The sequence below is a fragment of the Mustela nivalis genome, assembly GCF_964662115.1.
Source record: "Mustela nivalis genome assembly, chromosome: 18".
Classification (NCBI taxonomy): domain Eukaryota; kingdom Metazoa; phylum Chordata; class Mammalia; order Carnivora; family Mustelidae; genus Mustela; species Mustela nivalis.
Window position 1 is genome coordinate 40061504 of NC_139037.1, and position 26995 is coordinate 40088498.

Below are 26995 nucleotides of genomic sequence, written 5' to 3' on the forward strand. Positions count from 1 at the left end.
GTCCTGGGATCGAGGCCCGCATCGGGCTCTCTGCTCAGCAGGGAGCCTGCCTCTCTGTCTACTTGTGATCTCTCTCTGTCAAATAAATAAATAAAATCTTAAAAAAAAAAAAAAAAAGAAAGATAAAAACCTATTTATTTTCTGTGCCCTGTCGAGTTCTTCTCCCAGCGCTTGGTTTCTTGCAGCCAGACTGTTCTTCTCTAAGAGCAGGCTCTGTTTCTGTGCTTGCAGCAGTGCCAACTTTCCCATCAACTCTTCCATCTCGGCACCTTCTTTCTCCTCTTCCTTCTGCAACTGGCTGGGGGACAAAAACATCACAGGCGTGGATCTGGCACACTGAAGCTAACAGGAGGCAGCCGCTGCCGGGCAAGTGAGAGGCAGCCTAGGCCACCAGCCCGTGGTGGTCTGGGGAAGGCCCCTGCGCAAACGCTGTCTATCCCCTCCCGGAGGGCCCAGGATGGAACTGCTAGGGGCTGACCACATGGTTTTTTGATGGTAATCTAATGCTTTTCCTGCCAATAACTGTTGCTTATGCCTTTGTATAGATACACTTATGTGTACCCTATCCTTCTTCCAGAAAGAATTTAAGACTGCTTCATTTTTTACATAGGTAAAACTGTCTCCCCCAAATCCTAATGCTAAAACAAATTTTGGGTCATACTAAAGTAATTCTATGTTTTCATGATAAAAGCAACAAAAGAACAAGAAAGGCATACAATTTCAACATAAACTTCTGGCAAAATGAGGCTAGAGAAAAGAGTTATTTCTTCATTGGTTCTCTCGGTCAGTTCCCATGTAATCATCAGGACTGACCTGTTCAGTTCAGTGACTTCAGCTTGGAGGCTGAACACCCAGCAGGGATTTTCCAGATAGTTTTCCATTACTTTCTAGTTTACTAGTTCTAATTAGTCAAAGAGCAGAGGACACACCTAGATAAAAACCATGAAACTGAGGTTTTTATCTTTTTTCTTCACTATCTTCTGTTTTGGTTTTGGAATTTTCTTTAAAGCCAAAGTAATGTACTCAAATCAATCCCTAAAGAAAAATTCCCAATGAAAAACAACTAGGGGCTATAGAGAATGTTGGGAAAGTACTGGTGGGCCAGTCACCTCAGAGAGCAATACATCAAGTTCTAGAAAACACACTTCCCCCGTGACCCAACAGCGCCACCTCTAAATACATACATAGAGAAACTCTGACAACACGTACTTGAACTCTCACTGTGGCACTACCGAATGGAGCAAACTTATTAACAATTTAAGCTTCCACTAAAATAAGTGAAATGTAGTACTTCATACGATGGAATACCACCAGGCAGAAGGTAAAAGAATCAGCTCTAATAGCTATTTCAACATAGATAGATGTTTGGAAAATTGAGTGTAAAGGTCAATATACTAAAGCATGAATTCATTCATATAAGCATTCATATAAAATTCATAAGACACACCAAAAAAATGCCATGGGTCATTTATGGAAACATATGTAAGAATAAAAAACAGACTGGAAATGTAATTCCAAGTTTATGGTAGTGATTCCTTTTAGAAAGCCAGGGATAAATAATGGACTAAGGAGAGTGGTTACAAAGGACTTCAGGTGTATTTCTAACAATATATTTCTTAAGCAAAACAAAGAGGTAAAAGCAATTTGTTTAAAAAAAAAAAAAGCTGACAGTTAATAGCTGGTGGGAGAAATAGTTGCTTGCTTAGTTATTTTTATTAAAGATATTTATTTTTAACTCATCTCTACGCCCAACATGGGGCTCAAACACATAACCCTGAGATCCAGAGTCATATGCTTCACTGACTGAGCCAGTCTGAAGCCCTAAAACAGTTACTTAAAAAATTTTATATAAAATATTTTCCCCTCAGGTTCCCTAGAGGAAACCTCTACTGATCACTTGTGATTTTAATTCTTCTGGTAAAAAGCCAGGATTTAAAATGTTTTAAATCGTGAAATACACATATACACATATAGAGAAGTATGTAAAAGATAATACACATATAGAAAAGTATTTGAAAGACAAATGCATATTTTAATACATAATTATAACAAACCCTCATATTATTACCATATAGGTGAAGAAACAGAACTTTTTGGGGTAAATACTTTTAATAAGAGTTTTTACATCTAGGGGCCCTGGGGTAGCTTGGTCAGTTAAGCATCTGCCTTCGGCTCAGGTCATGATCCTGAGGTCTTCGGATCGAGCCCCCTGGTGGGCTCCCTACTCAGCAGGGAGTCTGCTTCTCCCTCTGCCTCTCTCCCTGGCTTGTGTTCTGTTTTCTCAAATAAATAAGAATCTTTAAAAAAAGTTTTTACATCTAGATTCATGGGTGAAAATAAAAAGTAATTTTCCTTTCTTATATTTGTTGGGTTTTGATATTAAGGCCACATCGATCTCATAAAATGAGTTAGGTGGCATTAACTCCTGTTCTTCAGAAGGGTTTATGTAAGACTGGAATGACTTCCTCCTTGAGTATTTTTAGAACAATCTCGTGAAGGTCTCTAGGCTTATAGTTTTCTTAAGGAATGGTCTTTGGATTCTATTTCTTTGATGATTAAAGGAATATTCAGGGATGTCTGGGTGCCTCAGTTGGTTAAGCAACTGCCTTCAGCTCAGGTCATGCTCCTGGAGTCCCAGCATCAAGATCCACATCGGGCTCCCCGCTCACTGGATAGTCTGCTTCTCCCTCTGACCCTCTTCCCTCTCATGCTCTCTTTTTCTCATTAGCTCTCTCAAATAAATAAATAAATAAATAAATAAATAAATAAATCTTAAAAAAAAAAAAAGGAATATTCAGGTATTCCTTTTGAAACAGTTTTGGGAAGTTATGTTTTTCCAGGAATGTCACTATTTCGCCTGAATTTTCAAATGTATCAATAGGAACTTATTTCCGGTGCACACACATTTAAACATCTACTTGGTAGATTGAGCCTCTTTTTGTCATCTGTCTTGCCAGATACTGACGGAACGTTACCACCTCTCTTTTGCTTTGTACTTGAGTGTTATGGCTCATTCTGCCCTTTCACCTTGGACCTGCCTGTCTTTCTGACGGAGATGCACAGTTGAAAGGCAACACAAACTTGCTGTGGAAAGCTGAGCTACACACTCCACTGTACTCTGCCTCGGAACCCACTGGGTGCGGCCTGCATGAGGCCTTGAGCTGACACGAGCCTCCCCGGCACACAGCAGTACGGTCACAACCCAGAAGGCCACCAGTAAAGGTAAATTACTGGTAGGACTCCTCCATGCGATGAGCATTCTTCCCCACCTCCAAGGTGCCCCAGGGTAAGAGCCCCTGAAGCTTGTTAAAACCCGGCTCCCTTGACCCTCATGTGCCCCGGACACCCTGACCTTACATCGCCATGTGGCCCCTTCGGGTGCCTGTGGGTTACCGACTTCTCTATCTCACTTTCCTGCGTGGCCTTACTGGCGCTCACCAACACCCCAGGGCTCTGCTTCACGTACGCTAGTTTAACATCTAGCCTCTTTAGTGTTACTTACTCCTGATATATTTGCTTTTAAATCTTTCCATTTTGCATTTTCGATTTTACCACTTGTCCTATCTTTTCTTGCCCTCACTCGTATTTTTTTTAAAGATTTTATTTATTTATTTGACAGATATCACAAGTAGTCAGAAAAGCAAGCAGAGAGAGAGAGAGGGAAGCAGGCTCCCTGCTGAGCAGAGAGCCCGATGCGGGGCTCGATCCCAGGACCCCAGGACCATGACCCTAGCCGAAGGCAGAGGCCTTAACCCACTGAGCCACCCAGGCGCCCCTCATTCGCATTTTTTAAAAAAATCATTTTTTCGCTATACTAGTTTAAAAGTTACAGACATTTTCTTCCCACAAATTTCATCATGTGTATTTTTAAACCATAAAGTGAATCAACATCTTTCTCCTCTCTGGAATGATTTTAGACTTTAGAAGACAACTCCATTGACCCCTTCCCTAATTATATGCTATTATTATTTGCATTTGAATTCCATACATTTTTTTTTAGATTTATTTATTTATTTGATAGACAGAGATCACATAAGTATGCAGAGAAGCAGGCAGAGAGAGAGAGGAGGAAGCAGGCTCCCCGCTGAGCAGAGAGCCCAATGCGGGGCTCGATGCCAGGACCCTGGGATCATGACCTGAGCCAAAGGCAGAGGCTTTTACCCACTGAGGCACCCAGGCGCCCCCAAATTCCATATTTGTTTGTTTGTTTTTTGACAACGGGGCATCCGGCCACTGAATTCCACGTATTTTTAAATCGCCAAAGATGTTATTATTGTTTCATGGAATCAATGTTCATTTACATTTATATTTACTGTGTCTTTTTTACTCTAGTTTTCCTTGCCTCCCATGCATCCAACACTGAATTACATTCCTCTTCCTGATGAGAACTGCCTTTAATATAGGTCTGCTGGTGATGACACTCATTTGGGCTTGAAAATATGCCGATTTTGACCTCATTCCTAAAAGGCATTTTGTCCAGAAGGAAATTTTAGCTCACAGGGTGCTCACGGGGCTAACCCAACTCACATACTACTGACTGTCTTCACTTGGGGAAGGCTCCCCACCGCCGTAACTACTCCTGATGAAATACATCCCTCCGTCACTTCCTGTCTGTCAGCTACTGATCCTTGCAACTGTGGAACGTTCCACCACCCCATCCTACGGACCCTTGCTTCCGACCTATTTTTCAGTTCGCCAGCTCGCCCCCCCCCGCTACGTCCAATGTTTAGTTAAGCCCATCCAGGGAACTCTGAATTCAGGCTGCTGTATTTTTTCAGGCTGCTGTATTAGTTCCCTGAAGACATGTTGGAGCCTTTTATCTCTTTAAGCCTGAGAGCCACCGTTGTTTTATAGGCCTTGTCTGATAACTCTCATATCTGGGCTCTCTAGTACTATTTGCCACTTCTGCTGGTTCCCAGGCACTGTCTGTCTGTTTTTCTTTGTGTCCTGGACACTCTCCTTAAAAACGTCTAGGAGTAAAGAGCCGTCCTCCAGAGAGGATTGAGGGCTGGTTGGTTTCAAGTTCACCCTACGCTCAGGATAAAGCCCTCTGGAGGCTCAGCTCATGACTTATTTGCGGGTGATGGGCTTGATACTTCACGTGGGTGTATCTAGGTATGGGTCTTTTTCATTCACTACACCAGGCAGTCTGCAGGTCCTAGCAGTCAAGGTCTTCGGAGACCTGGAAATGCCCTCCAACCAGTCGTGTCTTCCTTCCCATTTTCTTTAAGCTAAGCTTTCTTTCTGAGACAATCTGACAATCTGAGGCTGGGCTTCCCGGACAGGTCTCCTATCCATTACCTTCTCTCCATTCCCAATCGTCTGTTTCCTTATGCTCTAGCAGAATTGACCCATTTGTCTTTTAGCCCTTCTGCTGAATCTTCTCTAGCTTCTGGTCATCACTTCTAATCTTGCTCTTGACTATACTTTTGTATGGTATTTTATTCTCTATATTCTCAGTTCTCCACAGTATCTGTTTTCTTTGAAGTGAGTTTCTGTGCTTATGTAGGTCTCCCTATTTTGTTGCATTTTCCCCCATTATACCCAACGATCCTTGTCGTTTGTTCACACCTGGGAGTCTGTTCTTATTTTAGGATGAAGGACTTGGCGTTTGGTGTGTATTATGTAAGGAGACTGCTTTTCTGCCCTGGCATCTCCCTGAGCAGACATATCACTGACTGCTGAGCAGGGCTTTGTCTACACAGAGGAGTTATGTGGATAGTCAGCTGCACTTTAGAACAGCCCCTCCCCTGCCCCAAAAGCCAGAATAAGGAAGGTTTTCCTTGTATAGATACCACTAGTCACCCCAAAACCTTAGCTCTCCCTAAACAAGTGTGCTAACTTTCTTCAGAAGTCGGGTGACTCCTTGTTTTCTCCCACCATCCATCCTGGGTAAGCTCAACCTTTGTAAGCAGCAGGAAAAGCCAAGAACAAGCGAAGCTTCCAGGTGTAATCACCAACACAACGATAAGTCAACCAGACAGTGCACTAGGAAGATAACCTCCTGCCATTTCTGGGGCTGATGTCGTGTCTGTTTTTCTAGCAGGTCTTGGTGCAGCCTCTATAGACTTCCCTGAATTCACACATCCCATCCCTGATAGACTCCTACCCCTCTTCCCACGTTACCGATGCTCTGACCAGTCACTGCACCTTCCACTAGAAAACCATCAGGGTCACCACTCTCCGTGTCCACTCTTACTCCTCTGTCCTCCACCCCACCCATCAACTCTGAGCCCAAAGCCTCCCGGCAAAGGCTGACATGAAGGCTTGCTGTCCCTACTCTAGTTCATTCTCTACCACAACACTCCTCAATTAATTTCTACTTACAAGAGACTTGGTGACATGTCTGTCTTTTCAACAACCATGTCTTCCACTGCCTTCCCATTAGTGGCTTCCTTTTGAAGGTTTTTATACCTTTGATACTCACATTTAAGGAGCCATTCGAATACATGGTTACGGGGGCACCTGGATGGCTCAGACAGGTGAGCGTCTGACTCTTGGTTTTGGCTCAGGTCACCATCTCAGGTTCATGAGCTGGAGCCCCGTGTTGATTCCTGCGATTCTTTCCCTCTTCCTCTCCCTCCCCCGCTGCCACTCTCTCCTACTTACTCACTCGTGCTCTCTCTCTAAAGTAAATATATAAAATCTTAAAAAGATTAAAAAAAAAAAAGAAAATGTGATGTTGATAGCCACAAAAAAACATCAGCTATAGGAGTGGGTGTTTGAGGGAAATAAAATCATAAAGATGAACAGAACTTTAAAAAAAATTTCCTTCCTCTCCTGGAATAGAAAAGTAAAGGATGGCTCTGGCCCAGATGGCACGTAAAAGTACAGTCAAAACACTGGGGTCCAGTAGTTGGACTCCCCAGCATTTACTAAAGTACCAAACTAAGCACGTCACATGCACTCTTACTCCCCTACGTCAACCATCTTAGCTGAAAGTTTCGCTATAAAAAAAATTATTTCCTCCCCATGACAAAAGCAATGCATATTTATAATAGAACACATGTAAAATATTTACAATAAACACAAAGAAAATTTAAATTACTCATTTTGATGGTTAATTTTACATGTCAACTTGGCTAGGCTATGGTGCCCAGTCTGGAAAAATATTAGATAGATGCCGCTGTGAAGGTATTTTGTAGATGTAATTAACATCTATAAGCAACTGACTTTAAGTAAAACATTACCCTTGATAGTGTGGGTGGGCCCCATCTAGTCAGTTGAAGGCTCCCTGGGCCAAAATTGAGGTTGCCCAAAGAAGGAATTCTGCCTCAAGACTAACATAGTAATCCTGCCTGAATTTCCAGCCAGCTGGCTGTCCTATGGACTTTAGATTTGCCAACCCCTATAACTGTGTGAGCCAATTCCTTAAACTCTCTCTCTCTAGAAATATCTATATATGTACCCTACATATGTCAGTTGTTTTTCTAGAGAATGCTGACTACTGATAGACACAGAATTTCACCTGCCAAAGAGAATTCTTGTTAGCATTTTCTCCTTCCAGTCTTTTTTCTATGTACTTATGGTATATGTGTGTGTGACCATGCACATATAAGCATGTATATGTATTTATACATATATGTAATTATACAAACATGTAATTATACACATAAACACATACACACACACACGAATAATCACCTCATCCCCAGTTTGTCTTGGATTTTCCCAGTTTTAGCACTGGGATTCCCACATCCTGCGAAAACCTCAGTCCCAGGCAAACTGGGTTGGTTGGTTACCTTAATATATATATATATATACACAATCTTCTTTTTAAACAAAATTGTGATCATTCTTTTTTTATTTTTTAAAAGATTTTATTTATTTATTTGACAGAGAGAGATCACAAGTAGGCAGAGAGGCAGGCTGAGAGAGAGGAGGAAGCAGGCTCCCTGCTGAGCAGAGAGCCAGATGTGGGACCCAATCCCAGGACCCCAGGGCCATGTCCTAAGCTGAAGGCAGAGGCTTAACCCACTGAGACACCCAGGCACCCAAAATTGTGATCATTCTATACATACTATTTTTGTAATCTAATTTCTTCACTTAAAAATAATTTCCCAGGGGCGCCTGGGTGGCTCAGTGGGTTGAGCCTCTGCCTTCGGCTCGGGTCATGATCCCAAGGTGCTGGGATTGAGCCCCGCATCGGGCTCTCTGCTCAGCGGGGAGCCTGCTTCCTCCTTTCTGTCTGCCTGCCTCTCTGCCTCCTTGTGATCTCTCTCTCTGTCCAATAATAAATAAAATCTTAAAAAAAAAAAATTATAAAAAAAAAATAATTTCCCAAACTTCCCAAAAGATTCGTTTGTGACATCCTGTTTAATGGCTGCATTGCAATTCATTTTATGGGTATACCCTTTCATTTAATCCATTCCCTGTTACTGGATATCCAGGTTTCCAGTTCTACCACTTTAAAATTACCTTTGGGTGTAAAGCCAATAAAGGATGGAAGAGTAGGAGGAGAAGAAATCATACACAAAGTGCAGACCATAGCCCTCAAAAACAGGCATAGTGTCCTTCAGTAATAACTGTTCACGATTCTCAGTCCTGGACACCTGTGCTGGTGCAGCTACATGACACAGAGGATGGGCAATCTCTCTATACTCCACCTAAAACCACATGCATGATGATGTACTCAAACTTCACCAGACATTGTAGCCTTACCTTTTTAATTCATTTACAATCGAAGCATGAACGTTGATAGCGATTTTGCCATCCAACTGTGTTTTTAAGTCCTGGCATTCGGTCCTTAAAATTTCCAACTCCTCCTTGTTTTGGGTTAGTTCCTTTTCTTGGTTCTGTGTTTTAGTCTCCAGAAGCATTAGCTGTTTAGTCAGTTTAGAAACTGAAAAACAAATGAAATGGTACAGAAGACTTAAGAAAATGTGATTATTGATTACTAGGTAATGCCAAGAAGAGCCAGCTTATAAATAATACTCTTAAAAAAACTTTTGGAGATTTATAAATTAATATCAAAAACCTTATACTTAGAAATTACTCTCCCCATATTAAACATTCACTAAATATCGTCTTTAGTACTGGGGCTCAGTATGTTGATATCATTGCTAATACACGATGCTAATTAAATGAGAGAGGATTTTAGCCTTCAAGGAACGGACTTTCTGAAGACCAAAGCCTTAAGTCACACAGGGACATTCATCGTCATGATGCTGTTCCTAAAACTGCAAGATTTTCAAGTCTTTAAGGACATCAAATAGGACCCAAATATAGACTGAATTTATGACTTTTCTTCTCTTTTATTTTAAAGTAAATCATAAATATTTTTGTCCTGGGAAACACCGTATATGTAATGATAAGACACTTCCCAGGCATCTGTTGAAAGCAGCACTTAGAAGTAAGTACTACTACAGAATAGAAGGATTTAAAGTTTTATGCTTCAACAATAGACAAGCAGCTGATATCCAAGCTTTATAAAGAACTCCTCAAATTCAACACCCAAAAGATAATCATACCAAAAAATGGGCAGAAGACATGAACAGTCACTTCTCCAAAGAAGACATACAAATGGCTAACAGACACATGAAAAAATGTTCATCATCATTAACCAACCGGGAAATTCAAATCAAAACCACACTGAGATACCGCCTTACACCAGTTAGTATGGCCAAAATTATCAGGACAGGAAACAACATGTGTTGGAGAGTATGTGGAGAAAGGGGAACCCTCTTTCACCATTGGTGGGAATGCAAGTTGGTGTAGCCACTTTGGAAAACAGTGTGGAGATTCCTCAAGAAATTAAAAATAGAGGGGTGCCTGGGTGGCTCAGTGGGTTAAAGCCTCAGCCTTCGGCTCAGATCATGATCCCAGGGTCCTGGGATTGAGCCCCGCATCAGGCTCTCTGCTCAGCAAGGAGCCTGCTTCCTCCTCTTTCTCTCTGCCTGCCTCTCTGCCTACTTGTGATCTCTGTCAAATAAATTAAAAAAAAAAAAAAAAAGAAAGAAAGAAATTAAAAATAGAGCTACCCTATGACCCTGCAATTGCACTACCAGGTATTTACCCCAAAGATACAGATGTAGTGAAAAGAAGGGCCATCTGTACCCCAATGTTCATAGCAGCAACGGCCACAGTCACCAAACTGTGGAAAGAGCTAAGAGGCCCTTCAACAGACGAATGGATAAAGAAAATATGGTCCATATATATACACAATGGAATATTATGCCTCCATCAGAAAGGATGAATACCCAACTTTTGTATCTTCATGGACAGGACTGGAGGAGATTATGCTGAGTGAAGTAAGTCAAACAGAGAAAGTCAATTATAATATGGTTTCACTTACTTGTGGAGCATAAGGAATAACATGGAGGACATTAGGAGAAGGAAAGGAAAAGTGAATTGGGGTAAATGAGAAGGGGAGACGAACCATGAGAGACTGTGGACTCTGAGAAACAAACTGAGGGGTTTGGAGGGGAGGGGAATAAGGGAATGGGTAAGCCTGGTGGTGGGTATTAAGGAGGGCACGTATTGCATGGAGCACTGGGTGTGGTGCCTAAACAATGAACCTTGGAACACTGAAAAAATAAAATTAAATTTTAAAAAATCCTTCTACTCTATGAAAAGATTTAGTTCGTCAAAATGAATAACTCCTTCTGGGAAACAGGAAAATAGGACAAGCAGCTGACTGGATCAAATTAGAGGCCTAAAGGTGTCCCAATCTACACAACCAGAACCAGCAACATACCTGCTCACATCTGTAACATTTGAAGAAATTAAGCTTGGGAAATACAAAATTAATTTTCTCTGCCATTTCTGGTCTTAAAAACAAAGACAGGAGGACAACTTTCTCTCCCTTCCACTCCAAATGATGCTAGAGTAAAGGCAAATACGTCTGTGCCACATAGAGTCTAAGGGGAAGTCCTGTGAACTAAGCTCCTGTTGGATGCTCTGAGGTTTTATATTTTTATATCAAACTTTTAAAATATTTTATTTATTTGAGAGAGAGAGTAAATTAGGAGGGAGGGAAGGGAGAGAATCTGAAGCAGGCTATGGTCAGAGCTCGATCCCACTAGTGGGAGATCATGACCTGAGCTGGTACCAAGAGTTGGATGCTCAACCGCCTGAGCCCCCCCAGGTGCCCCCAGACACTCTCACTTTTACACAGGAGCTGGCTCGTGGAAACAGATGGAGTAACTTCAGCAGCAGTGGGGGCTTCAGTGCCCAGGGCATGAAGGGCATCGTTACATAATCAGGAGCAGAGGGGAAGAGAGAAAGGAGGGGTTACACTGGCTCAGTCAAGACACTTACATTCTGCCCTCCTGCACGGTGTTACTACTTCACCAGGAAAGTCAGTAAAGCACAAGAAAACGCCACCACCTTCTGTGCTCTGGGCTTCAACCAAAGAGGAAGCAATGACTCAATCTGGCCCACATCAAAGCCCGTGGCCACGCGCTCTGAGGCTCCCAGGGCAGGGAGGTACACACGAAAGGCACGGGAGGGAGACTTAGCCTGTCACAGCACCCACAGCTCTGAACCAGGAAGGGCAGGAGCACAAAGAAACTGTTCGAAGAGAGAATTCATTCTACTCACTCACTCACTCACGTAACAAATATTCAGGTACCCTTGCTGGTGCTGTTTCAAAGGGTCACCTCACATGATCTTTTCCACTTACGTGGCACTAATCCCCACAAAGCCAGTTCTGCTGACTCTAAAGGGGTCATCTACATCCGCTTTCTAAGATATATAGAATAACTGGAAAGACGTGGTGGAATCTAAGAGAAAGCGATCAATACATTATGGGTAACACTGGGTATATTGTAACATAAACAGCTGCCTTTCAGTGAAGAGGAACACATTCTAGAAATGTGATTTCCTCCATTTGTAATTTGAAGGGGGTCCTACTAGGAGCAGGGTGGGGGACGGAGGCACCGGTGTCCAGTGATGCTGGAAAGATAGCTCACCTTCCTGAAGACGCTCCTGGTGGGTGTCCTTGACTTTTCTCTGCTGAATCTCCAGCTGCTCTATCAACAACTTGTTCTCCTCTAAAACCAGTTCCGCCTGAGTCTGGAGCTGACGCCTACAATTGATTTACAAAGTTAAATTCTGCCACTCAGGTACTGAATGATTACAGAGACACTCCGGCATCTAAAAGCCATTGATGTGTTGCCGGTCATGAACATCTGGACGAGTTTTAATGCTAAACACGTCATTCACACAGCTCATCCTACCATTCGCATTGAATGGGATAGGGGAGGAGAGATAAAGTCTGCATTATGAACTGCTTCAATAACTTTCTAAAATGCAACATTTCGAACATACACAAAAGCAGAAAAGAACTGGAGAACAGACTCTCACGTACACAACACAACACCCAGCTCGAACGGTTGCCAAATGGCTAATCTTGTTTCATGTGTTAACCTCCAATTCTGACACCCAATGGATTATTCTGAAGCCAGTAGGAAATTAGAAGAATTTGGAAAGAATTCAGAAAGTTCCCATTTTGACAGAGAAGTACTCCCTTATAATCAATAGCATATCTGCCTCCAAATAATGACTGTGAAAAGCCTCTGGCTGATTTCTTAAACCATACTGTACTAAAACTGCCCTTTCCTTACAGAGGGTGCGGAGTCAATTCTGGCTCAGCTCAACCTTGGTGACCAAAAATTCCAATTAAAATGAGCTAAAGGGTCCGTTAGAAACCTAGTTAAATGCTAACCATTCAAAGGAAATGGTAAACCAGTAAATTATCACAACTTTTCACTGTGAACTCAAAAAGTAAGGTGGAGGAAGGAGAGAAAAAAGAGGAAAGGAGTTGAGCTGTACCAGTGACTTCCCTCTAACAGGGGTTGCCTACACAGCACCCAGGATGGGGAGGGAGCTAGCTATCTTGCTGTGTAGAATGGGAGCCCAGGAACAGGAGCCCACTGGGGCTCCCTTGGCCTGGCCTCCTTATTCTTACCTCAGGAAGACTAGCTCCACTTCCTCCTGTTTACATTTTGAACATTTTTTTTTTTTTTAAAGATTTTATTTATTTATGAGAGAGAGAGAGAGAGAGAGCGTGTGCATGGGTACACACCAGCAGGGGGTTGGGGGAGAAGGAGAGAAGCAGGCCCCCTGCTGAGCAGGGATCCTGAAGCGCTGGCTGGATCCCACGACTCTGAAATCATAACCTGAGCTAAAGGCCGACCCTTAACGGACTGAGCCACCCAAGTGCCCCTACACTTTGGACTTTCTTAGGACTCCCCTTCTCCTTCCCTAGCTTCCTCCTTCCTTCCTTTCCTCTTCTTTTCTTCTTTCCTTAACTCCAATTGAGTTCCCTCCACCTTTTCTTTCTTTTTTAAATGAAAGGGACTCTCCTATTTCTTAAAAAGAGAAATAAAAGTTCAAGCCTTACATTTAGTTTAATACTCCCTCCCATTTTATGGGTGGAGAAACTAAGGCCTGCAAAGCATGAGGTATCCCGGCTGGTCAGGGAAGTCAGAAATGAAATGCAGAGTTTAGTTACAGCCCAGAAGTTCAAGGAGAAATTATGTGAAACTGAGGGGAGAGCTTCAACTCAAGTCGGAAGCTGTTATGCCAGAGTATCTAGGCACCCCCGCCTGTGTGCACAGGGACGGGGGCAGCAGCCAGGGAGGCTGAGGGAGGGTACAGGGGCAGGAGCTTCCGGAGTGGCTGGAGATCTGCCTCCATGAACCATGCCCCACCCCCCCCACCGGCTGGAGGGCAAGGAGTTCAGAGGAAGGGGGAGGCCGGCTAGAGGGGCTCAAGAGGCACCACAAGACCTAATGGCTCCCCACACACTGCCCGGGCCACCACACTAAAGCAGGTGCCAAGTGCAAACCCAAAGAAACAGGATAGGGGAACACTGCACACGTCAATTTGAAAGTGAGGTCTTTCTTTTTTTATTTTGATTTTATAGAGAAGTAAATGGGTTTGACTGGCATTTATATACAAGGTTAGAGGAAGGATCTGTGATCTCAGTTTTCTGGAGAGCTCTTGGAAGCAGTCTAACTGCCTGCTTTCCAGGGTTCCAGTACAAGCATGTTAGGAGCCCTGACAGAAGAAAATCCAAGTTCAACAGGGGAAGGCACAGTGCACCAAGGTCCAGTAGCTGCTCAGGCCAATCCCAACCGTCACATCAGTGAGAACCCACTTAATGGCAGGAGTGTTGTTGACTCCTATTCTAAATTCCTGGACATCACACATGGAAAACATTTCAATTTTGTTCAGTGATGTTAAGACATGTTAACAGTTACTAAATATAGCTATCCAAGGAGAAAAGGATTGATCTGAAGAGTCTGTGGTTGGATAGTGCCTTTAGACTTTCTAAGACATTTACTTTTTCCTATGCATGGACTAGCCAGTATTGCCGCTGTGCTGATGAACAGGACCTGGCCTTGCCCTGGAGGAGCTCACAGAGGAGGACAGGGCAGACAGACACGGAGACACCCAGGCAGGCACAGCATGGCAGGTACCAGGACGGGGCGTGGGTCTCGGGCTGGGTCAGAAGCTGAGACAAGGGAGCCATGAACTCTGCCTTCAGGGAGAGCTACTGACCAGCACCATTCGATCAGGGCCTTGTGAGCAGGGCCTGACAGGTAAGTAAGAGTGCAGAAGGGGCGTTCTGGGGTGAAGCAGGAGCACGAGCAGAGAGCTGGAGGGAGGCCACACTCAGCTGTCAGAGAATCTTGAAAGGGCAGGGCAGACGGGAGCTAGTCGTACAGGGCCCCATCCTGAGCTTCCTGTTCTAGAGCCCTGGGAACAGTCACAGGGGGACAAAAAGGATATGGCTCAAGAGGTCTTCAGTGAGAAGGCTGCCCTAGAGAAACACCACCTCAGCAAATAAAAGGGGGAGTGTAGATGGATTTCAGGTTTAAAAACCTACTTGGAATTTTAAATGTAACCCTTAAAATTAGAACCGTTTACTACTATATTGTCATTGTTCCTTATTAATTTCTTAGAAACTCTCCCTGAAAATATTTTAGTTCAAAAAAGAAAACGTATTTGATGATGTCATAAAGTTTATTCCTATTACTCTGTTTCCTTTTGAGTTACCAAAACATCAGAAACCCAGCACCACTTGCCATTCCTCACTGGTCACGGGACTACTCTTGGTTAACTCTCGGTGCAATTCTTCATTTTCTTTCACCACTTCCTGGACTCGCACCCGAAACATTCTCATTTCCTCCTGCAACACAGCGGAGGTGAACTGTAACATGCACAGACACACGTGGCCCCATCCTCAGCTCTCGTGCCACGGCCGCGCCTCAGGTCAGAGGTCAGCAGCTTTCTAGCAAAGTCTCCCTGAACAGCAGGTACCAGTGCCAGGTGCCAGCCCTTCAGGAGCTCCCAGGGCTGCTGGGGAACCAGGAGAAACCCTGATGCTGAGCGCAAGGGACAGATAGCCTCGGGGTCCGAAATACTCAATTCCTGATTTGATACCATTTTTCTGGAATTGCCAAATACTTGAAAAGATAAAAGCAAGTCAAAAAAAAGCAGAGGTGCCTAGGAACATGACAATCTTTTCTTTGTTTAAAGACTTTGGAGGATAAATGGGGAGCTTTTTAGATAAAAGTAAGAATTTTTCCTCCTAATTAAAGCCCACTCGGGAATGGAAGGGGTCAGCGTGGGTAGGGCTTGGAGTCTCCTGATTTTGCCCTGTGGTGATCATGAGAAAGCCTCTCCTGTGGGGAGCTACCAGTCAGGACAGCTCCTCCATCATCGGCAGGACTGAGGACTGCCGTGGGGTCTACTTTCCCCTCCTGAACACTGTATTCTGGCATTCCTGTGCGGCCTCCTCCCTCCCACTTCTCTTAGCCAGTCCTCACTGGGCTTCCCTGACTTGCGCCGGCCTTCAGGGAGAGCCTTGGCTACCAATGTTTATTCTCAGATGCTTCTAAATATTCTTCTCCCAGCTCTCTCAGACCTTTATGCTTCTACCGGGTTAGCTTGACAATGCCAAGGAGTTTCTCCTTTACCTTTCTGCCCAGACACACTCCCCAGTGGCTGACTGCCCTTCTACCGAACAGGGCTCGGGCAAACTAAAACCCAAGGGCCAGGGCGTGTTTTGTAGTAAAGTTTTATGGGCACGCAGCTACGCCCATTCATTTGCCCTTTGTCTATAGCTGCCTTCCTGCTACCACTGCAGAGCTGAGGAGTTGCAGACAGAGGTCCTGTGGCCTGCAAAGCCTAAAATATTTACTAAATGCCATTTACAAAAAATGTTCCCTGAACCCAGTTTTAGAAGAGGCACCAAACTAATTTTGTTAATTATTTGGCTTGATAGCTAATTAATTAGTGTAATATTAATTCACTCTTTTACCAAGTTAAGTGTCTAATCTAGAAGAAAAGGTTCAAAAGCACATCACGTGGACCATGTATGTGAGGTAGTGTGTAACAAGGGCAGGCTGCAGGACTTAACAGACCCTTCCAGCCAGAGCTCAGGGAATCCAAACTGTTCTCTCTGGATCCTTCCAATTCCAGAGATCTCTGGTCACTTACATGAGCAGAAGGGAGAGGAGGGACACATCTAGCATACCCACATAGCCCTGCCCCCCTGTGTAATGAGAACGAGCTCTGCTGCCAGAGGCCATTCCCATGAAACAGAGGTGATCAAGCAGAATCAACAAAAACCTGGTGCCTTCACCACTACCAACAGAGCAGGACTTCCCTGGGGTCAGCTCTTCAGAGAATAAGGAAGCACTTAAGTCTGAACTGCCTGCCTGGGAAATCTGGGCTTCCGATGCAGCACCACCCCATCCGTCCATACCTCTCCCACCCACCCCAATGTACCCCTCCTGCTCCACTGATCCTTCCCTCCCTGCCTCCTTCCTTCTTTCTTTCTCTCCCACCCATTGGTACCGCTATGCTCGTTCTTTCCTCCTATCTCTCCTTCCTTCCTCCCTACCTCTTCCCTTCCATCCTTCCTTCCCTCCCTCCGACATCTGAATACACAGTAGATACTGGGGCACACCTATCTTTAAAATGTTTCTTTCAAGTTTTAAACAGTCTTATTTTTTATAAACCTTGTCCTGAGATGTCTGCCAGCCTACCTGAAGGGTGGCATTGAGCTCATCCTTCTCTTTCATTCGGTCCTCATAGGCCAGTAACAAGGGTGATAGGTACTTTATATCCAACTGAATATAATAGAATAAAGAAGGTTAACTTGGGTCTTACATCTGAAAACAAACAGCACATTTTTCAGAAGCGAAGAAAATTTAATTCACTTGGAATGGTTTTTCTTAGGTACTCAATGAAAATACAGAAAATACAGGCCTGATATTAAGTTACTTTTACTTACCAACCAGGGTGGTGCTGGGCCCTTGGATGGGAGGCCATCAATATTTAAAGTCTAAGAAAAAAACACATAGTGAAGGCAAATTAAACAATGCTTCCTCTGAAAGGTCAGGCCTTATTCTTTTTTTTTTTCCCTTCATTAGGTTTAAATTTTAATTCCAGTGTTGTTAACATACAGTATTATATTAGTTTCAGGTGTACAATATTGTGACAACACTCATCACTCATTCATTCAGCAAACAGTGAGAATTCTCTAACTCGTTATAGACATGACAATGCAACAGTTTTCCAGGACTTTATGATCTAACAACAGAAGTCTTCTCACACAAATGAACATAATATACTACACACAAAAATACAGTACAGGGCAGAAAGTTCTAGCTGTCTTAAGAGTGATACAAACAGAAGTCTGAGATGATTTGAGAAAGAGAGATTCTGACGGGAGTGATCAGGGAAGGCTGCCACGGAGAATGGGGCATTTGCACAGGGCAGGACAGTGTGGGAGAGCAGTGGCCTGTCACTGGGCCTACTTGTCTGTACCCTTTTAAGGGGAACTGGCTCGCCCACAGCCCTGCAAAAGGCCCTGGCCTAGGAAGCCTGTCTTAGAATGTTAACTTTTTTTGCTGTAGTTAAAAAAAACATCATGCTATGTGAAAGAAGTCAGTCACAAAAGACCACATGTTGTATGATCTTTTGACGTGAAATGTTTGGAACAGGCAAATCCACAGAGACTGAAAGTAGCTTAGTGTTTATGAGAGCCTGGGCAGGTGGTGGGGGGAAATGGGGAGTGACTCCTAGCAGGCAGGAAACTTCCTGTCATGATGAACTTGTTCTACAAGTGACCATGGTGATGGTTGCCGGATTCTGTGAGGACAGTAAAAATCACTGAACTGTGCACATTAAGTGGGTGAAGTGAATATGTGAATTATATCTCAATGCTGTTATTTAAAAATTTAAACTCGGGCGCCTGGGTGGCTCAGTGGGTTAAAGCCTCTGCCTTCGGCTTGGGTCATGATCCCAGGGACCTGGGATCGAGCCCCGCACCGGGCTCTCTGCTCAGAGGGGAGCCTGCTTCCTCCTCTCTCTCTTCCTGCCTCTCTGCCTACTTGTGATCTCTATCTATCAAATAAATAAATAAAATCTAAATTTAAAAAAAAATTTAAACTTAAGTCCTACTGCAAAATCAGAAGCTTGTAAAACTGCCCTGGATTCTGAGGAACCATGTGAGAACAGATGTGCCTTTGGCTTTCCACCTTGATTCCAGCAGGGGCCAGTCGGCTTCGTATCCTGACATGTCCTATTCTACCCCGCAACCCTGTCCCTCACGTGCACTACTCTCTAAGGGCAACGCCCTGACCTTCTGGCTCCTCTTGGTGTTCTTCACAGCCTACATCTCCCAGTTTTGACAGACTGGTCTCTTATGAGATGAGACTCTTCAACCAGCCCAGCCTGAGCATCTGGTTGCCTCTCAAACATCTGTGAATTGCCTAAGCCACTGTCTTTCTTCTTAGCGGCTCCCAGTAGCTGAGAGTATACGGAGATTCATTAATTTCCTGAAAGGGAAAACTGTCTTCAGGACCTAGAAGCAGGCTGATTGGAAACCAGACCTCGGGCAGCAGCTGGGAAAGTATGCAGCCAAACCCCTTCCAGGGAAAAAATAGGATGTGGCTGTTTTTGCCTGCTTCCCCCATGCTGAACCCAGTGTGGAGTTGCAGAGGGGTGCTCCCATGCGTGTTTCAAAACTGATTCTTTGTTTGCTGGTCCTGTGGGAATCAGGAACTCAAGTCCCATGGGCTATGAGAGCTGGATGATTTTGGGGGTGGGGTGGCTATGTAAACTAGTCTGCTTTCTTTCCAAAGTTGGTACACCAACAAATAACAGCTATACCCCGAGGAACAGGACTGGTCAGCCAAAGATGGCTGCGCTCTGGGGAGGTGACCAAAGTTGGAAGAAGCCCCAGTGTGGTCACAGAGGACCAGTGGAGGCACCGAATGCTGTTAGCATAAGGCTTAAGATGGAACATCATGAACCAGATGACACTGTCAAGAAGACTTCATTTTCAATATCATAACCAGAAAAATTAACCAACTCCCATAAGCAGAAAGGAATCTGTTTGAACATGAATCAACATATGTCAGACTTAATGCTGGTCTCCGCGGTCTAAGGGCAAATAGACTTTTTCGATGCATCTTAAATGTGACACAGGCTCATAGAGCGGCGGCCTACCGATGGCAGTGAGCCCATTTTTGACTGCACACATATCTTACAAAGATTTTGTAGTTTACTTTTGAATACAGGTGATTTGAATTGTGAAAGCTATATCAGAACACGGGACTGACTGATTGGTCTTGTTTTTGGTGGTCTGTACCCTGCTACCTTGGCTGTACCTGTGAATGGTGGCCTAGTAGCCAGGCATGGGTCAGCCCCACTGTCAGAGTAGGAAACAACTTACTGGACTAGAGTTTCTAAGCCTGTCTCTAGAAAGATGTTATTTCCCATTCTGCCCCAGCCTATGTTTGCAAGCATATCTTGGATCTAGACAATATAAACGGATTATAAAGGCCCTTCAGTTACCTGAACCTGGTCTAGAAATGCAGTGACTATTAAACAAATGTGTACACAAAAATAAAATTACAATGTACGAAAAAAAAAAGAGGAACAGGACTAAGAATGGAGCCGCTGACATGGACTTTTATTCCTTAACTTACATACTTTTATAATTCTGTACTATCCTCAGGCTTTCTTAAAAAAAAAAAAAAAAATAGACTTTATTGCTTTTGTTTTGAGAAAGGAGGAAGGGAAAGAAGGGACGAAAGGCAGACACAGAGAAAGCAATTCAACAGTAAAGCCTAAAAAGTCAGAAAACTGAATATTTTAAAACTGAACATTACCTCTTCCTTGGACAAATGCCTGAATTTTGTCTGATATCTACTCAATTCTACATTCAAACGATGGACAGTCATTTTTAATGCGTCATTTTCATCCACCAGTTCTTGAGCTTGTTTTCTTAGATAAAGTAGTTCAGGGGCAGCAACTACTGAAAAAAAAATTTAATATTAGAAGAACTTATACCAAATTGATCAAGATTTTATGTAAATTGCCAATCATCTAATCTTTTTTTCCCTTTTGGGCTCACAGAGCCAGTGGAAGACAGAAGTATAGATATTAATGAATAGAAGTTTAGTAACTTAGTAGTTTTAAAATGGAACTGTCAACAGTGTTTTGGAAGTCTGTGCATGTACAATTAAAGTAAAATGAAAATTTTAGATTGCAAAGAAAAATGTTTCAGATGATATAGTTGTGCCTTGAAAGCCATATAAAATAAATGGAAAATTTATTAGAACTAAGAGCCTTCCCATAGAATGGTAATGTCTTATTAGAAAACATAAGAAAACAGATTTAGAAAACATTAGAAAATAGATTCCAAAAAGCAATAGCACAAATAATATAAAGTTGTAGGAATAGATGTAGCTAAGACAAGAAATACAGAGTCTGTATGAAGACACTTTTCTTAAGGCCGTAATACTAGACTAATATAAACAGATCAATGTATAGAGAAAATATTAGTGAACATTTATATAACCTTAGAGTTAAAAAGGACTTAACCAAGGGCATAAGTCATAAAAGAATAATATCCTATATTTAGCAAAATTATCAACAAACTGAGAAACCACCACATACATGAAAAAGGGCGAAAATTCCTAACATGTAAAGAGCTCCTACAAATCAGTAAGAAAAAAAAGTAAGAAAAAAAAAATTAAGGCGTCTCAATTTATTTATTTTGTTCAAAAGGATTTCTTTTCTTTTCTTTTTTTTTTTTTTAAAGATTTTATTTATTTATTTGACAGAGATCACAAGTAGGCAGAGAGGCAGGCAGAGAGAGAGAGGAAGGGAAGCAGGCTCCCTGCTGAGCAGAGAGCCCGATGTGGGGCTCCATCCCAGGACCCTGAGATCATGACCCGAGCCGAAGGCAGAGGCTTAAACCACTGAGCCACCCAGGCACCCCCCTTTTCTTTTTTTTTAAACATCTTTTGTTTTTTTAAAGACTTTTATTTATTTGTCAGAGAAAAAGAGAGAGCACAAGCATGGAAGGCAGCAGGCAGAGTGAGAAGCAGACTTCCACTGAGCAAGGAACCTGACTCAGAACTCGATCCCAGGACCCTGGGATCATGACCTGAGCTGAAGGCAGATGCTTAAAAGACAGAGCCACCCAGGCATCCCAGTATCTCAATTTAAAATGGAAAAATTTATGAAAGAGAAAAAAAAAATGACCTGCAAAGATATGAAAAAAAAATACTCAAGCTCATCGATAGTAAAATACAAATAAAATTAAAATGGGATTTCCTCCCTGACCTTTTTGTTTGTCAAATTAGTAAGAAAAATGTAATCCTCATCACTGCTAAGTATGTGGAGAAAGAGGCACTTTTCAAAAGATACATTCATATACTTTAGAGAGAGAGTATGGGGGGGGCAGAGAGACAGAGAATCTCAAGCAGACTCCAAACAGAGCACAGAGCTCGATGTAGGGCTCAAGCTCACGAAGAGGTACTCTTATATGCTGTTCATGCAGATAAAAAACTGATAGGAAATGTATGTAAGATACTAAGCTAAGCATAAAGAACCAAAAGAAGTATTGGAATTTCTTTAGCATAATAATGATGTAGCAGACAAAATCAAATTTGAACAAGGATATTAATGAAAGAACCTTAAGTATTATAATATAGTATCAACATTAACATAAGCAAACTTTACAACCTAAAATACTAGCTGTCCTGATAGCTGGGAACAAAATACGAAAATTGGTGAATTCTTCCTTGTTCCTTTAATAAAAGAACTGTTGTCCCCACCTTCCTGAGGAGATGTTTTCTCAGCCTCTTTCAACTTTCGGTTTTCTTTTTCTGTTCTTTTCAGTTTTAACTGTAGTTCTTTCATCGCTTGTTTTATTAGGTCAAGTTCAAGAGTAAGGGTTTGGTTTGCACCACTTAGAAGCACATTTTCTTCTTTCAATTCCTTGAACTTTTCTTTGGTTATTTCCATACATCTTTGCCGTGTTCTACCAGTTACATCTGGAAAGGTAGAGAAGTTGTTTTTAAATATTGATGTTTACAATTTTACCTCAAAATTATGAGATTGTATTTAAAAAACCACCACACAAGTCACCTTCAGGTCAGGCCTTGTGCTAGGTCCTTCGGTCCCTGTGGTGAGGAGCATGGCTTGTATGGGAGAGGGTAGCTGGTCTGCTGAGGCTACATACAAGAAGCCACAGGGAAAGAGGTGGCTGAGGGAGAGGCAGGAGCCCAGGGAGGTGCTTACACACTATAATATGGAACACGGAGATTTTGTTATGCAAGCCACCAGGAACCAGAAAAGGCTTTCAAGCAGAGCTGTGAAAAGGAAGAGTCCTCCTCTCAGATGAGCCCCTGAAGCCAGCAGTTAAGAAAGTGAATGGGAATGAGGACCAGCCCAGACGCAGGGAAGCCAGTCTGGAGGACTGCTAGAGTAGGGGCAGAAAGGAAGGGACAGATGAAGAGAAGGACTCACAGGCTCAACCCCAGGGCAGGAGGGCTGATGGCTCCGGACAGGGGACTCGCCCAAACCCTGGGGCAGGGGGCAGGCAAGGACTAGCGGAAGGACCGGTGGCTCCAAATAGCCTCCCTGGCCCCTGCTACATCATATCCAATCCCTAGGACATGAAATGGTAGTTGAAGAAATGAGTACATCCACATCTCTACTGAAAACAAGAGCGGAACTCGGAGATGTCCCACAAAGAAAACATTTGAGATAGGATTTAAGATGGAAGCTATGGCTTAAAATATGCCAGGAGAGGTAAGCAAGAAAAGGTGGGCATGCTCCCCGGCATGGGCCTGGCAGGTGCTGGGAACACTGAGTAGCCCCCTTTTGCAGACACTGGCCTCCCAGTGTCTGAGCACATCCCATGGGGACACCGTTCACGTTCACTGTCTGAACATTTAGACCCTCTCTTTTAGAGCAAATGTGGAAGTCCCGCAGGTGCCCCCTCTTCCCAATTTCAGTAACGGGAAAGAAGCAACAGTCTTTACAGGGGGAAAAAGTGACCTTTATTTTAGACATGATGATTCTGGGCATTCTCCCAAATTAGAAGCTTTTCATCACAATTAAATTCAAAAGGCAAATACCTGGGGAGGGTGGAGGCTTCTCACATAATGGCTTTTCATCCTGGGGAAGAAAATCAAGAGTAATGATTTACAAGTGCTAGCATCTTCTAAAAGGAAACTGGTATGAGCAGCTGGGTCAGTGTATATCAAATACTTAATTATACTTTTTTCTCTGCACTTTGGCTCTTGTACCTCTTAGTCTGCTTTAACTTTAGGAACTCTAATATCCATTGTTTCTTTTAATTGAAACTTGCCCTTCTGGTGACTTCTCTTAGGCACTAAAAGAAGTCCTGGTCAAGCTTTCTTCTTCTTTTTTTTTAAGGTTTTATTTATTTATTATTTGACAGAGAGAGACACAGCGAGAGAGGGGACACAAGCAGGGGGAGTGGGAGAGGGAGAAGCAGGCTGCCCAGTGAGCAGGGAGCTGGATGCAGGGCTCAATCCCAGGACCCCGGGATCATGACCTGAGCAGAAGGCAGAAGCTCAACAACTGAGCCACCCAGGTGCCCTATCTTCCTGACTTTTTGCCCTTGAGTTCAGCTACTGTGTTTTCACACATAGGTCTCAAGAGGGGCAGGCTGTCAGGGGCAGGCTGTTTCGGAAGCAAAAGACAGGACTGCAGGTGCCCAGCAGAGATGCACGGGGCAGACTAACTGGGCTTTTCTTCCTTGGGATAGGCAAAAAAACCCAAAACAAAACAAAAAAACACCCTACACCATAGAGAAGCACATTTCCAAGTGTTGAGAAAAGAATATGATCTTTCTTTTCAAACCCAAAAGTTAAAGGGAAGGCTTTGAACTTTTGTTCATTTTTCCATTACACCTTGTTCATTTTGCCATTACACATCAATCTGATATTAAGTTTCTAATTTTTGGTGACAAAGTAGATAAGGCTACAAATGAACTCTGCTAAGAAATCTTTAATTTTGAAATTCCTATGGCATCGCAGCATTAAAACTTAAGTTAAAACTATTTCCATGTTTGCAAAAAAGGAGGAAAAAAACTATTTCCACATTTGCAAATTTGTTAGTCTATTCATTCTGCATTCATTCTGATTTTTTTTTTAAGATTTTATTTATTTATTTGACAGACATAGATCACAAGTAGGCAGAGAGGCAGGCAGAGAGAGAGAGGAGGAAGCAGGCTCCCCGATGAGCAGAGAGCTCGATGCGGGGCTCAATCCCAGGACCCTGAGATTATGACCTGAGCTGAAGGCAGAGGCTTTAACCCACTGAGCCACCCAGGCGCCCCTATATATGTGATTTCTAACCAATCAGTGCATTACAGTTATTTTTTTATAGTCATTTTTAAACTACAGAAAATCTGAGTTTCTTCATGTTTCAGAAGTATTTTTTTTTTAGAGCGAGAGAGAGAGAAAGCGTGGACATGCATGCACACACACAAGCAACTGGGCGGGGGGTGGGTAAGAGCAGAAGAGGAAGAGAATTTTAAGCAAACTCCATGCTTAGCTCAGAGCCCAAGCAGGGCTCAATCTCACACCCCAAGATCATGACCTGAGCCAAAATAAGTGTCAGATGCTTAATCAACTTTGCCACCCAGCTGCCCCTCAAAAGTATTTTAAAAAAACATTTAATGGGAAAGGACTCTTACAGCTAGATGCCCCCCGCACACAACAAATCACACAAAATTTTTAAAATTATGGCAGAAATGCTATTTGTTGAGAAAATTGGTTTTTAAAAAATGAATCTTACCTTTAAGTTCAGAACAGAATATTTATCATCTGATTAAAAAAAGAGAGAAAGGAAAACTGTTTTAAAGCAGATAAAAACATCTGACAACTCAGAAGAGCATGATCATAGGAACTTCCCTCCTACCGATGAGCTGAGCAAGCCCCAGGGTAGGGACAGCCTTTGCAAGGTTTCACAGCAAGCTGGTCCAGACAAGGCAGGGGCCAGACTGAATTGCTCATCTCTCTTCTGTTAATCTGGGAGTACCTCCAGTGGCTCCCATGATTACAGAACCAGGGCCAAATCCTTGGGAATAACTCTGAGCCCTCCCTGCCTTACCAACATGACCCTATCCTGTACTGCCCAAATGTGCCCCACATGTACAACCCGTTATTCCCCAGATGTGCTGAGGTCCCACTCCTCTCTGCCTGGAAGTAGCATCTGACCTGGTCAGACAAATAGTTGTTCCTTGAAGCAAACCACCTTGGCGATACAAAAGCAAATAAATCTCGCTCAGTTACCCTCCATTTACAAATACACATTCGGGATGAAGGTACTCCCTAAGGAGGGTAGTTTTATGTCCTAGAGTGCCTTGTGCCCTCTGTCATAGTGAAACGTTGGTTGTTGTTAGTTTCTAGTCAATTTACAGAGCAGAACTAACTGGATGGAAATAAATTAGAAACAAATATGCAAAAGCCAAGAGAAATCAGAAACAGACAAAAATGCCTAAAGATACATAAAAGATTGAACATCTACTTCCTGGTTCACTACAATTACCAACACTTGAATGATAATCACTGAAGAAATTATTTTTGACCAAAATGTCACCTTGCCCCCACCATCTGTAACTAAATGTCTAATCAAATGTCCTGGGGCAGTCTAGACTGGCGTACCCAATGAAATTCCGCCTTGTCATTCCGAATCCAGCCTAACAAAGTCTCCTCTACCTGCTGCCTTCTCTGGCTGCCAATGTTGACCACTCTCCTGGTCTTTGTGCTGTTTCTGCCATCCACCTCAGCACCCCAGACTACAGTCCCCCATATGCATGTCCTCCCTTGCAACTGGAATGTGAGTGGAGGGGCCCGTGGCTCTGTCTTCTCTGGCACATAGTAGGTGAGCCTCTGATGAACAAATGTTTAAACTGTTACAAAAAGATTTTGCATTTTTAATAACTATTGCAATAGTCTTGCTTTGGTAACTTCCAATGCTGCATCAGACCTACTGTCTTCATATTTAATGAAGTCTTGGATGACTGCCCCATTAAATTTTTCACCAGACAAAACTGGGGAAGGGTAGAGGATTCATGAAGAAGAATGGCAAAATGCTACCAGCTGTAGAGGGTGGGTAGCAGCTATGTGGGAGTTTTGTCGAACATTTTCTCTACTTTTGTATGTTTGAAAGGTGCCATGATAAACGTTTTAAAAAGGACAATTCACCTATTTTCCTGAAGAAAAATCATCATCTCTATTGTATCTTAGTCACCAACTTTTCAGAAAAAACAGCCAGAATTGGCATCACCCAAGTTCACTTTGGTACTTAATGTATGTACAGTACATTGGGCTCTGGGTATATATTTTATTTCCTGTTTTCTCACTGATCATTTCTCAAAAACATTTCGACTCCTTATCCTTCTCATTTTTACAGTCTGCCAGGCAAGTGGTATAAACTATTCAAATTACAGCAAAAGTCTCCTACCCTGGGCTTCCTATGTACCATATGCCATGTTAGACACTACTCCCATCCTCAAAGAAAAGCCACGCCTTATGAGCACAGTTCTGCTATCAAAAATACTAATAATACAGATAAATCAAAACTTCCCCATGATCATAATCCTCTGAAACTTTCCCCTCTCAAGAGTAACCATGGTTATCAACTGGGTGTTTCCTTTGAGATATATATGAACATATAAAACATAAAAAAATCAAAC

General features: G+C 42.9%; 1 protein-coding gene and 1 pseudogene across 8 annotated transcripts in view; one reads left to right on the forward strand and one right to left on the reverse strand.

Annotated features, from left to right (window-relative positions):
* CEP89 (centrosomal protein 89) overlaps positions 1-26995 on the reverse strand; it is a 65774-nt gene that overhangs the window by 15705 nt on the left and 23074 nt on the right. For 4 of the 7 annotated variants that reach the window (XM_082708595.1, XM_082708598.1, XM_082708600.1 and 1 more), the window contains 10 exons: positions 25093-25121; positions 23403-23442; positions 22095-22313; positions 20139-20284; positions 17252-17302; positions 17004-17087; positions 15036-15139; positions 11913-12028; positions 8662-8842; positions 131-298 (listed from right to left, as the gene is read on the reverse strand). In XM_082708595.1, the coding sequence (XP_082564721.1) occupies positions 131-298; positions 8662-8842; positions 11913-12028; positions 15036-15139; positions 17004-17087; positions 17252-17302; positions 20139-20284; positions 22095-22313; positions 23403-23442; positions 25093-25121 (1138 nt within the window). The remainder of the gene's footprint in view (positions 1-130; positions 299-8661; positions 8843-11912; positions 12029-15035; positions 15140-17003; positions 17088-17251; positions 17303-20138; positions 20285-22094; positions 22314-23402; positions 23443-25092; positions 25122-26995) is intronic. The other 3 variants (XM_082708596.1, XM_082708601.1, XM_082708599.1) reach the window with 1 other exon arrangement.
* Positions 19163-19847, forward strand: LOC309853922 (transmembrane protein 126A pseudogene; annotated as a pseudogene). The gene is made up of 2 exons: positions 19163-19181; positions 19349-19847. The product of its transcript is annotated as a transmembrane protein 126A pseudogene (transcript).